Raw genomic sequence first — 11,578 nt, forward strand, 5'->3', positions numbered from 1 at the left:
GGGGAAAGAAATTAAACAAAATATTTGTAATTAAAAAAAAAATCTCGCTTCATAAGAACTAATAAAAAAAAAGGTTCGCATTAAAAAAATAAAATTTTAATTTTTTTTTTATTACATCTTCTGAAAAAAAATAAAATGAAGTAAATTATAAAATATACGGAAAATACTAATTACAATGGGCACACTCTAGACTCAAGCAATGAGAGTCGAACAGGCAGAAATGAAATGCTGAATAAAACACATGGTTCTCCAAAAAGTTTAGTTGTAAAATTCTACGTTAAAAAAAATATACATATACAAACGAATAAACACCACAAAAATTATAAAAGTTTTGTTTTTAACAAGAAAACATAAATAAACGGATAACTGGTCTTTAGAAAAACAACCCGAAAGCTTTTTTAATCAAAGCAATTGAACACGTAAACTGTTTCTTATTTAGGATTGGAGAGTATTTTTTATGCAATAGGGAAGAGTTTTTAAGGAATTATTTTTTCGACTTCATTACTGCTCTGCATTAAAGTTAACAAAATTAACTCATAATTTAAGACAAGCCATAATTACGAGTTCACTACTTATCTAAAAAAACGCATAAATTTGTAACAAACATCCTTAATGTAAGAATCAGGATCTTGCACACCATAACCAAATGAAGACTGAAGAAACTACTTTTTAAATATGTACTTATTACATACATATATTTAAAAATTATAACAAAATTATGTGTAATTATCAAGCGAAAACTTTTGAGAATTTAAAGATATTGGTGAATTATGTAATTACAGAGAACTAGTTATAGCAATAAAACAGTTACATAAATTCTTTAAAATTTAAGGTTAACAAAAAGTATAATTTTATTTAACAAGGAAGTAAAGTTGGTACAATTTGTACATTGCTGAGTGCAAAGCAATGTACTATTTAATACAAAGTGCGATGATTAATAATACAAAATAAAGTTCAATCATCTCTTATGCCTTCTTTTTCCTTTAACTCTTCAAACACTTTCTCTAGTACATTAAGTTTGGCTGATTCTATTCGCATTAAATGATCATGAATTTTAAACATCTGATGCAATCTCCAAAGTTCTTGCTTTCTAAAATTAGCAATGAATTTTAAAAACCATTCCGGTGGACGATCAGGAAGGGTTTTAGGAGTTAATCCTTCTCTTAGCATCATTCCCTTTAATTCTTTACTTATTTCTTCATTTTTAATGCTATTATTGTAGTTCTTTAGAGCAACTGCAGTTGTTTCATCTAGATTACGTAAATCTGATATTAACTCACAAACTTGTGCAGCTAACTTAGATTTCTTTGATGAGGTATCTTGTGCTAAACTTGAAGATTCTGTAGTAAGATTTTCTTTCAGAGGCAGCTTCCCAGGCGTAGGAACACGTTGAATCTCAGATGTACTATTTTTATTCTTTAATGATGCATTAGTAAATTTCTCAGAATTATCTTTGAATGGAATGCTTATTTTTGAAGAACTAATTTCCTTAGAAGTTTTATCAGTCTTTGATTCTGAGCTACTTTTTAAGTTAGATGTACATTTTCCAACAGTAGGTTCTTTAGATATTTCGTTCTGAAATTTGTGTTCAGGAGCGTGCTTTTGCTTGATTGCATGCTCATTCGAACAGGAATTCACAGATTTTTTTGTCATTTTCAAAACAAAATTTTTATTTTGTTTAGTGAGATCTTTGGAATTTGGATGCACATTACTTTGAGATGACAATCCAGAATAAATATCTTTGTCTGTCCGCTGAGATGTATTGGGTTGCTTAAGGTGACTTGTTTCAGCAGATGTAGTTTTAGAAGACTTACTTTTAACGACAAAATTAACTTGACCTATTATTTTTTCACTCACAATATCTTCACTCTTATTTATGTCTTCTGTTGATGATCTCGGTTCTACTGATTTATATGAAGATCCTTTTAGCTTGGTGGGTGAAATCATTGTGAAATTAGAACTGTCTGTAATTTGATTTTTTAAAGTTACTATATCTTTATTTATACAACTAATGGATTCATTCTGTATCTTAGAAAAATTGTCGGCAATTTTTTTATCAGAATTTGAGTTGATAAGAGTGGACACAACATCAGATGAAGAACTTGATTCTGACGGTCTAATATCATTTTGCTTAGAACAATTATCAGTGGTTATACTAGTCATTGTCTGCGATTCAATTTTGTTTACATCACTCCCAGTGATTCCTTTGTCAGCGTGACTTGTCTTTTTGCGATCACATGCTTCATTACAAACAAGCAAATTATGTTTTAAGAAATTTTCATTATTCTGTTTTCCATTCTCTACGTTGTTTTGTTTTTTAATCGCACTAGACAAGTATAGTGCATTCGCATCAGGGGCAGCGGCATTTATATCAGTTCCTGTTCTTGCAATATCTCTTGGGTTGTAAACTTGTGATGATTTATTTGTATTATGAAGTGGAGAAACATTTCTTAATTGCAAGGTTGAACGTCGTTCTGTTAGTAGTGTTTTATTGACTTGTCTCAATTCGGGCATATGCTTTAGATATGTCTTTGACACAGATGGTTTTTGTACAGCTTGGAATTGGCCAGAAATGTCAATTTTCTTCCCATTTCTATTAGAAGGGCTATTTAGTAAAGGTTCAGAAATAAGTTTTCTCTGAATAGTTCCTGGAGAATATAATTTCATTTTTCCTCTCATATTAGAAGAAACCTTTTGTGGTAAGAAAACAGTACATTCATTTGCTTTTGGTTTCAGGAAAGTACCAGATTTTGTACAAACTGATTTCTTTTTTGCTTTTGGTGCTGCTTTAATGGGTATTTTGAATGTGTGTTCTTCAGAATTTTCTTTAGTCGAAGTTGATGATGATACTTTTTGAACGTTTTCTGGTTTGTTGTACAAATGTTCATTGCCTTTTTTATATTTTTTTTCTTCGGCGAATAAATCAAAAGGAATATAGAGAGTAGGTTCAGATTTAGCCTTTTCTAATTTATTTAATTCATTACTTTGTTTTTTGGGAGGATGGTTAATAATAAGCTGTTTTAATAAATAAGTTGCCATTTTTGCTTTATGTGAGGGTAACATAGCAAGTTTAGCAGACTTCAACGCATTTAAGACGGTAAGGGAAAGATCCACTTTAAAAGGCTCTTCAACTGCTTCTGCTCGAAAGCTTTTGTGAGTGTTAGATTCAATCTCAACCTGTCGGACAACTTCACTTAATACATCTTGCACTTCCTTCAAAATACAGTCTACACTGGAAATATTACGAGAAGTTGTAGAATTGCCTGATACATTAATCGTTTCTAGATTCCTACTGCTCTCGGTTTGTTCTTGTTTCGATGACTCTTGGTTAATTATTTTTGTGGGAATCTCCTTTTGTGCTGCATCAGGCGAAGTATCAGTGGCGCTCTCACAAAACAAATCTACATTAAGAACTTGGGGCGATATTTGATGATCTGAACTTTGTCCTTTGGGTTTTTTTAAATTAGTAATGGAACCTTTTAATGAATCATACTTTCGTCCTGGATGTTCTCTTTGAAAATCTGAAGTAGATGGTACAGAATCTATTGCTTTTAAGTTATTAGATGAAGAAAATGTTTCGCTAGAGTCACCACAGAAATTGCTACTGTCACCTCTATCTGTGACGTGAGGCAAATTTGTTGATGTAATTTCTTCTTTTAAAGAGTTATGATCATCAGAAGTAACTTTAGAAAGAGTTTCTATTGAGGTCTGAGTTTTTGATTCTATGATTTTATTCCTTACATTAATATCAGTTGAACTTATCAGAGGAAGTGACACATTTTGTAAATTTTCCACTAAAGCTTTGTCAGAATTGCAATTTCCAACTAAAGTTTGTTTTTCCAACTGAAATTCAGGAAGCTTTGTGGTTTTTGACCATTCGGTTTTACCAAAAGATCTACCTTTCCACTTGGATGCAATTTTACGTCGGAATGTATGCCTAGATTTTATTTTCTTTTTCCTTTTTTTAAGAAGTTTTATTTTCAAATTACTATTTTTATTGATACAAGCCTTTTTATTTTTAACCACATTTGTTGCATTATCCTTAATTACATCAATATCTATTAAATTCCTCGAAGATTTCTTAGCACTCAGGGTATTCATTCTTTTATTTCCTGTGGTTGGGGTTGAAGTTTCAGAATCCATTAAAAGTTCTTGTTTTTCGCTTTTAATTTTTCCATTATCAGTAGATTGTGATGAGATACATATCTTATTTTCAGTAGCAAAGTTTTGTTTTGTCGTTGATGATGAGAAAATATCAATTTTCCTTTTTTTCCTTTTAACAAAGGCAGAAGCGGTTGTCTCTGAAATAATTTCTTGAGTTTTAGGATGAATCTCTTCTAATGAGTTATTTATGACAAGATCATTAGAGAAGTTAGACACTCCCCTTTTGGAGTGAGATTTCTGTCTTGTCGTGGGTTTGGAAATATTTTTATCTATTATTTTTATTCCACTAACGATGGTAGATTCAGAATCACTTTTATGTTCTGAATATTTATTTATAATATCTTCATTAGTACTAACATCGTTATCCAATTCAGTCTGTGAAGAAGGGTAGTTCCGTTTTGCCAACGGCAAAGACTTACTACTTATGACAATTTTCTTTTTTCTTCTCTTAACAATTGCAACTGGAATATGCTTTGAGCGCATCAGATCTTTATTCTGCACTTCTTGAGATGAGCTAATGATATCCATGTATCTAGAGCATTTATTTGGAGAATATACTCGCTTACTGGAGGCTAGATTCGCTCTTGTAACGGTTGACATTGTATCTGTATCAATTTCATTTTTCATTTCTCTAACGTCTTCACATTCAGAATAATTTGAAGGATTTTGACATTTTTTTGGAACTTCTGCCACAGTAGAGCTTATCTCAGAAATTCTGCACTTGTCCGATGAGGTAAAGGTGTTCTGTTCAGTCATGGACAACAATTCTTTGGCATTTTCCTCTGTTTTCTTCATTTCGTTTTTAGAACCAAAATCCTTCAAAATTGCTTGATCTTTACTTAGTGTATTTTCCATAGAGTGATACTCATTAAAATTAGTGTGTTTAGCTGAAGTAGATACACGCCTTCTGGTGTCACGTTTCCGTAGATTTACAGCAATCGAACTATTTGAAGATGTTTTATTTTTGTTTGGAATCTTTTCTACTGAAACACTCAAATGACTACTATCAAAGGAATCGGCAGCGCTTAAGGTAGGTTTTTGATTTAATGCAATGGAAGCCGATCTATCTGTGACATTTTCTTTTTTTTCTTTAGTTTTTCTAGAATCAGAATCCTTTGAAAAATCTAAATCTTCAATTGGAATTTCTTGAAATGACGATTTAAGTGAGGAAGACCCTCGCTTTCTGGAAACAAGATTTTGTCTTGTTTTGTGTATAGTCACATCTGTATCTTTATCAGATGTTTTTTCTTTAACTGTTACATCTCCAGAAATGTTTGAAAGTATTTTATCTTTATTTAGAATGCTTCCCATTGAAGCACTTAAGGGATCACTATTAAAAGCATCAGATGTGGTTATCGTTAGTTTTTTTTCTGTTAAATCTTTATTAAAAGCAGAATCCTTGGAAATTTCAGGATCAGCAATAGGAATATCTTCTAATGAAGATTTAAAAGAGGAAGATAACCGCTTTCTTAAAGCATGTTTTGATACAGATACATCAATACCTTTTCTGTTTGATTTCCCTTTAACGACTAATCTTTCAGAATCATTTGAAAGTGCTTTATCTTTATTTGGAATCTCTTCCCTTGAAACACTTAATTGACTACTATCAATGGAGGCCGATGTGTTTAAGAATAGTTTTTCATTTATCGAAGATGTCGCCACATCTGGGATAGTTATTTCTTTAGGAATTTTAGAACATGAATCCTTGGAAAATCCTTGATCTTCAGTTGGATTGCCATTTAATGAAGATTTAGGTGAAGTAGATTGTTTTCTCAAGAAACGTTTCGGTGTCCACATATCTATATCTTTTTTGTTTAGTTTTTCTTTATTGACTAAAGCTTCAGAATGGTATGAAAGTGTAGTGTCTTTATTTGAAATCCCTCTCACTACAGCACTTAAAGGATTGCCATTTAAGTCATCAGATTGGGGAAGCGGCAGTTTATTATTTATAGAGGATTGCGCCATATCTTGGATGATTTTCTCTTGTTGGACTACATTAGAATCAAAATCCTTGGAAAATATTTTATCTTCAATTGGAATATCTTCTAATACATATTTAGGTGAGGAAGATAACCGTGTTCTCAAGGCATGTTTATGTGTTGGTAGCGATGTGAGTGTATCTAACTTTTTATTATTTGTTTTTCTTTTAACGGCTTCATCTTCATCTGCCGTCGAAACACTTAAAATATTACCATGATTGTTATTACATGGGATAAAGGATAGTTTCTGATTTATCACGGAAGGCGCAATTTCTTGAACATTTATTTCTTTTCTGTCTTTAGTAATTTTAGAATCAAAATCCAAGGAAAATTCTTGATTTCCACATGGAATCTCTTCTGAAGAACATTTACGTAAAGAACATACCCGCTTCCTCAAGTCAAGTTTCTGTATTTGTTTTGATTTAGATATATCTGCATCTTTTGTAATTGTTTTTCTTTTAACGCCTGCAGTGTCAGAAGTTTTTGAAAGTGCTTTACTTTTATTTGGAATTCCTTCCTTTGAAATACTTAATAAGAGACTACCATTAAAGGAATCAGTTGTGTTAAATGCTTGGTTCTTATTCATGGTGGCTGGCGCCATATCTTGAACAATTCTTTCTTTCTTGTCTTTTGAAATTTTTGAATCAGTGTACTTGTATAATTGATCTCTAATAGGAAAATCTTCTAATAAAGATTTAGGTAATGAAGATACACGTTTTCTCATAACATGTTTCTGTGTTGGTACCGATGTGGCTGCATTGATTTTTTTCTTATTTGTAATTTTTTTAACGACTAAATCTTCAGAAACATTCGAAAGTTCTTTCTCAGGATTAGGAAACTCTTTTATTGAAGCATTTAAGTTACCACTATTAATGATATCACACTTATTAAAGGCTGGTTTTTTATTTGTAGTGGATAGAGGCATATCTTGAACAATTTTTCCTTCTTTTTCCTCAACTTTTTTGGCATCAGAATTTTTATTAATTTCTTCACCTTCGAATGGGATCTCTTGATGTAATGAAGATTTAGCGTGTGTGTCTGTTACTTCGGATATTGGAAGAGCTGCATCTTTTTTATTTGTTTTTTCTTTAACGAGTTCAGATTGAGAAACATTTGAATCTTCTTTATCTTTAATTGGAATCTCTTCCAACAGGGCACTTACAAGATCACCAGAATTGGAATCGGACGTCGTAACGGCTCGCTTTTTGTTTTTTCCAGTTGACGATCTGTCAGTAACAATTTTCCTGTTAGTAATTTTTGAACTGGAATCTTGAGAAACTTCTTGGTCTACAGATGGAGAACTATTTTTGTTGATATCTCTAGTAGATTTAATTGAGGAAGGTGGTGATCTTCTAGAGGTGGTTTGTTTTCTTGTTTTGCTTATCGAGGTATCAGAAGTAATGTTTTTTGTGTCTTCAACGAATGCAGATTCAGAATTAATAGAAAATCTTTTATATTTACTATTTATACTCTTTTCCCTAGTGCTGTTGGCTTCATTAAAAGAAACGTTTGATTTTTTTTGTTTTGTGGTGGTAAACGATAAACCTTTAACACTTTTCTCTTTTTCCACATTAACTATTGCAGAAGATGAATCATAAAGAGGTTTTTGATCTTCATTCGACCTGTTATGTAAATCGTTATTTGTACTATCACCTTCGCAAGAATGAGACGATGTAGATAAACACCTTTTAGGGGCAAGAATTGGTGTTGCTTTAGATATCGAACAACCTCTGTCAATTTTTCTTGTTTTTATTTTAGCATTTGCATATTTGTCTTCTACTGCACTTGTTGTAATAACATCAGCGAGAGAATCATGCACAGATTTAAAAGAAAGACTATTCTGAAATGTTTCTGTTGATATTTGTCCAGATACTTTTCTTTTCCTCACTCTATTTATAGTACCTGGCAATCCGAATGTACTTTCTTTGTTGTCACTATTTTCTTTAACAGAATGTTCTGTGTCATCGTTATGTAATGCATCTGGTTCTGAATCTCCAAAATGTTCACTAACGTTCTTTGGACAGTACTCAAATTTTATGGAAGATTTTGCTTTTTCAAAGCTTGCCCTTGAAGTAAAACGGGTTTGTCGCCTATTAGGTACTTTTTCAGAGAAGTCATTTTCACTATGTTTGAGTTCGAATTTCTGAGATTCCTGTTTTGCACCAATTGAGCTCTGCTCTTGTTTCTCATTCTGCAAACTTGACAATTGCATACTTGAAGAAAATCTTGCATTATTCGTAGATTCATTGTAAGATTCTCCATTTTCAGAATCTGTCGAACCTTGTTTTAACTCGCTATCTTCTTTCTCACTGCTAGCATCAAATATTATCTGTTTTGATTGATCATTTTGGGAAGAAACTGGATCTTTTAGTTGAGGGGACCATCCATTTCCGCTGGAAGGTCGATTTTCTTCTTTCTTTCCTTTTTTTTTAGTTGAATCTTTATCTAATTTATTAAGTGATACATCTTTTGTAAGACACTTACTACTATCATCTTCGTTAAGATTTATAGATGTCAACGAGCAGCAGTCATTAAAACTGGATTTGTCATGTACTTCTTCCTTGGTAATTATTTTGGTATTTGCGTTACTACCATCAAAATCCTCTCGAATCAATTCCATCTTTGCTTCAAAAAAATCGTGACTCTTTTGTTTACCTAGTTCTTTTGTAGCCTCCACAGAATTCTTACTTCTCATGATATTTTGGCTACTAATTTGAAGCTTTTTTTTAGAAATCTTTTCTTCGTTTTCAGTACAATCAGAATTTTTTTCTTTGAAAATTTCTCTTTCTTCACTACTTAATATTCCTGGTCTGTCTGTTACTGGATGAATTGAAGATCGGGTGATTCGTGTACTAAATTCCGAAGAGTCTACATTGCTTGCAGTAAAGTTTAGGTCATATTTTTCTTCTAATTTATCAGACAATAAATTTCGTAACTCTTTATTAAACGATGCGTTAGAAATTTCCGAAGATATTTTAACTTTCTTCTTGGTACATTTGTTTTGGACTACCATTTTCTTGTCTCCAGAAGAAACGGGATTATCTTCTGATGGTTTTTTACACTCATTTTGAGAAATTACTGGACATGGTGACGTTTGACTTTTCAAGTTTGTGTTAAGAGTTTCGTATGTCGAAAAGTCAACGTTTTTATTTCTATTTTCAGGCACACTCTGGTTATTGCAGATTGGACTTGTTGTTTTAAGAGGTGAATGCAAAAAAGGTTCTGTTTCCTGAGGTGCATCAAGTAAAGAATTATTTTCTATATTTAATGTTTGTGGGGTTGAACAACTTGTTGAAAATGCAATTTCTGGGATAGCAACGTCACTTGTACAAATTTGTTTACTTTCACAAGTGATAGCATGTACATTTTTGCCAAGGTCCCCGCTATTAACATCTAAGGTACTTTTTTTTGGATTCGACAAACTACTCTCATGATCTCGCGCTTTCACTCTTTCTGGTAAAACATGTAATCTCTGCAGGACAACGTGAACCTCTCGCAATTTATGCTTTGACTCAATCTTGTCATGTGAATCCGGTGGCACATCTATTTCACCTACTTCGCTATCTCCTTTCTGACAGCGAGAAGGGAAAGCACGAAGAGTATCAGTCTGCTTCAAATACTTTTGCCTTCGACTCATCTTAAAACAAATATCATTTTAAACAGTATTACTACAGGAAGTGGTATCCACACGTCTCAAGCGCGGAAGTTCAGGTTCGAGTCCAGCTAGTTGCTCCCAGATTGACAGGCAGAGATGCTACAATGGTTGTTGGCCTTTGCTGAGAAACTGTCTAGTGGCTGCCAATAAGGATGAGGGTACCACGACCTTAAATTAAAAAAAAGAGAGATTGTCAAACTTGCAGTAGTGAGTACCGGCACAATTAAGTTAAGGTAACTGATGCACTACTTAATAGTAAAATATAATTACTTTTAAAATACTCTAAATTTTTGCTTCAATATGGTAATGTTTGGACATCTTAAGGATAATAGCACATGAAGTTGTACAGTATTATGTCAGATACTATCTGATTGAACAGTGAAGTTAAGCTCTATGAACAAAAAAAGAAAAAGAAACGTTTTTTGTCTAGTTTTGTAAAATAGGCTCTCGAGGATTCAATTATTCCGTAGTACATTATCTTCCAAGCAAATTATAAGGGCAATAAAAACGGAGTTTTGGGGAAGTTTCAGGAAACCTTTGGGTAAAAAAATTGTGGTTAAGGATAACAATTCAACAAAGGATGATATTAAAAAAATTAGCTAAGATGGTTTATTCACTTGCCTAGGATGAGTCCATAGAGATTGCCCATGAAATTGAAGAAATGGATCAGCAAAAACAAAGAGATGAGATTCTATGGGCAGTGAAGGAATGATCTATTACGGAATTGGAGTGAGGATATTTCATTTTATTAGAAAGAAATCCGAAAAAGCAAATGATAAATTACCAATTTTTAGCAAAACAAATTAAGAGCACTCTTTATAAATGATTGGATTTTTTCATGCAATCATGTTATTATTTTTAAGTACCTCATATCAAACAACGAGAAGTTTGCTGGTAGATTCCTAAAGGATCTTTTTTCTTCCTTTATAAGCACTCTGTAATAACACACAAAAAAAACTAATAATAATAAAGCAACTTGTAAAAATTATTTCCACTATTGCCATTCGCAGTCTTAGGTTTCTAATAAAGAAGAAAAGATGTAACTACTTTCAGTCATAAATGGCTTTTTCGTTAGTTTGGTAACAAATGTAAAAATGCAAACAAAATAAATTTGGCTAACAAAAAAATATTTAAAAAATCATTTTAAAATAAATATTATTATAAATCAATTTAAAATGAATAATTCTGGCAAAAATTAAAAATAACACTTTAATTACAATTAGTAAGAAAATTAGGCCGTTACTTTTTATCATTAGGGTTAGCAAAGTAGCCTCCCAAAGTAAGTGGTTTAAGATTATATATTTTGCAGGATTTTCAACTTAAACATCCAAGAAAACATCAAGTACAAATAATTGAGATAGATATTTATCATTTTGAGTGCCGATTTCTTTTAATCTACTCATTCAAATTTATTTTTAAAATAATACAAATATGATACGGAGGATTTTTATATCAGAAGTTTGAATATGTTTTGTGAAATCAACTTCTCTTACCTTTTTTTCATTTACCGATCTAAGCAAAGTCTAATAATTGTTTTAAAAAGATAATTTTGAAGAACTTCCGTCAGTCAACACTTTTTACTTTTCAGGAATAACCTTCCCATTTTCATTCTACTGTTGAATCGTGAAAACAATTGAATGAATCGATTCATCGCTTCCTAATTACATAACGACAACTACAAACTTTTAAAATACAAAACTGAATATTTATTCAGCGCTAGTGATAAAAAAGAATAACTCATTAGCGTTAAAAGAAGCAAAGAACTTAAGTTAGGAAATTG

General features: G+C 31.9%; 1 protein-coding gene across 1 annotated transcript; it reads right to left on the bottom strand.

The window, feature by feature from the left end:
• Positions 1–74: 74 nt before the first annotated feature.
• On the bottom strand, positions 75–11,471 carry LOC141456159 (uncharacterized). Its single transcript, XM_074131872.1, has 3 exons — positions 11,292–11,471; positions 10,665–10,733; positions 75–9,966 (listed from the first exon to the last, which is right to left on the bottom strand). Exon 3 carries the CDS (start codon positions 9,778–9,780, stop codon positions 955–957), a length of 8,826 nt encoding a protein of 2,941 aa, XP_073987973.1. The 5' UTR covers positions 9,781–9,966; positions 10,665–10,733; positions 11,292–11,471; the 3' UTR covers positions 75–954.
• Positions 11,472–11,578: the final 107 nt, after the last annotated feature.

Source organism: Rhodnius prolixus, unplaced genomic scaffold (assembly GCF_049639745.1).
Source record: "Rhodnius prolixus isolate KJV_2025 unplaced genomic scaffold, Rpr scaffold_1, whole genome shotgun sequence".
NCBI lineage: Eukaryota > Metazoa > Arthropoda > Insecta > Hemiptera > Reduviidae > Rhodnius > Rhodnius prolixus.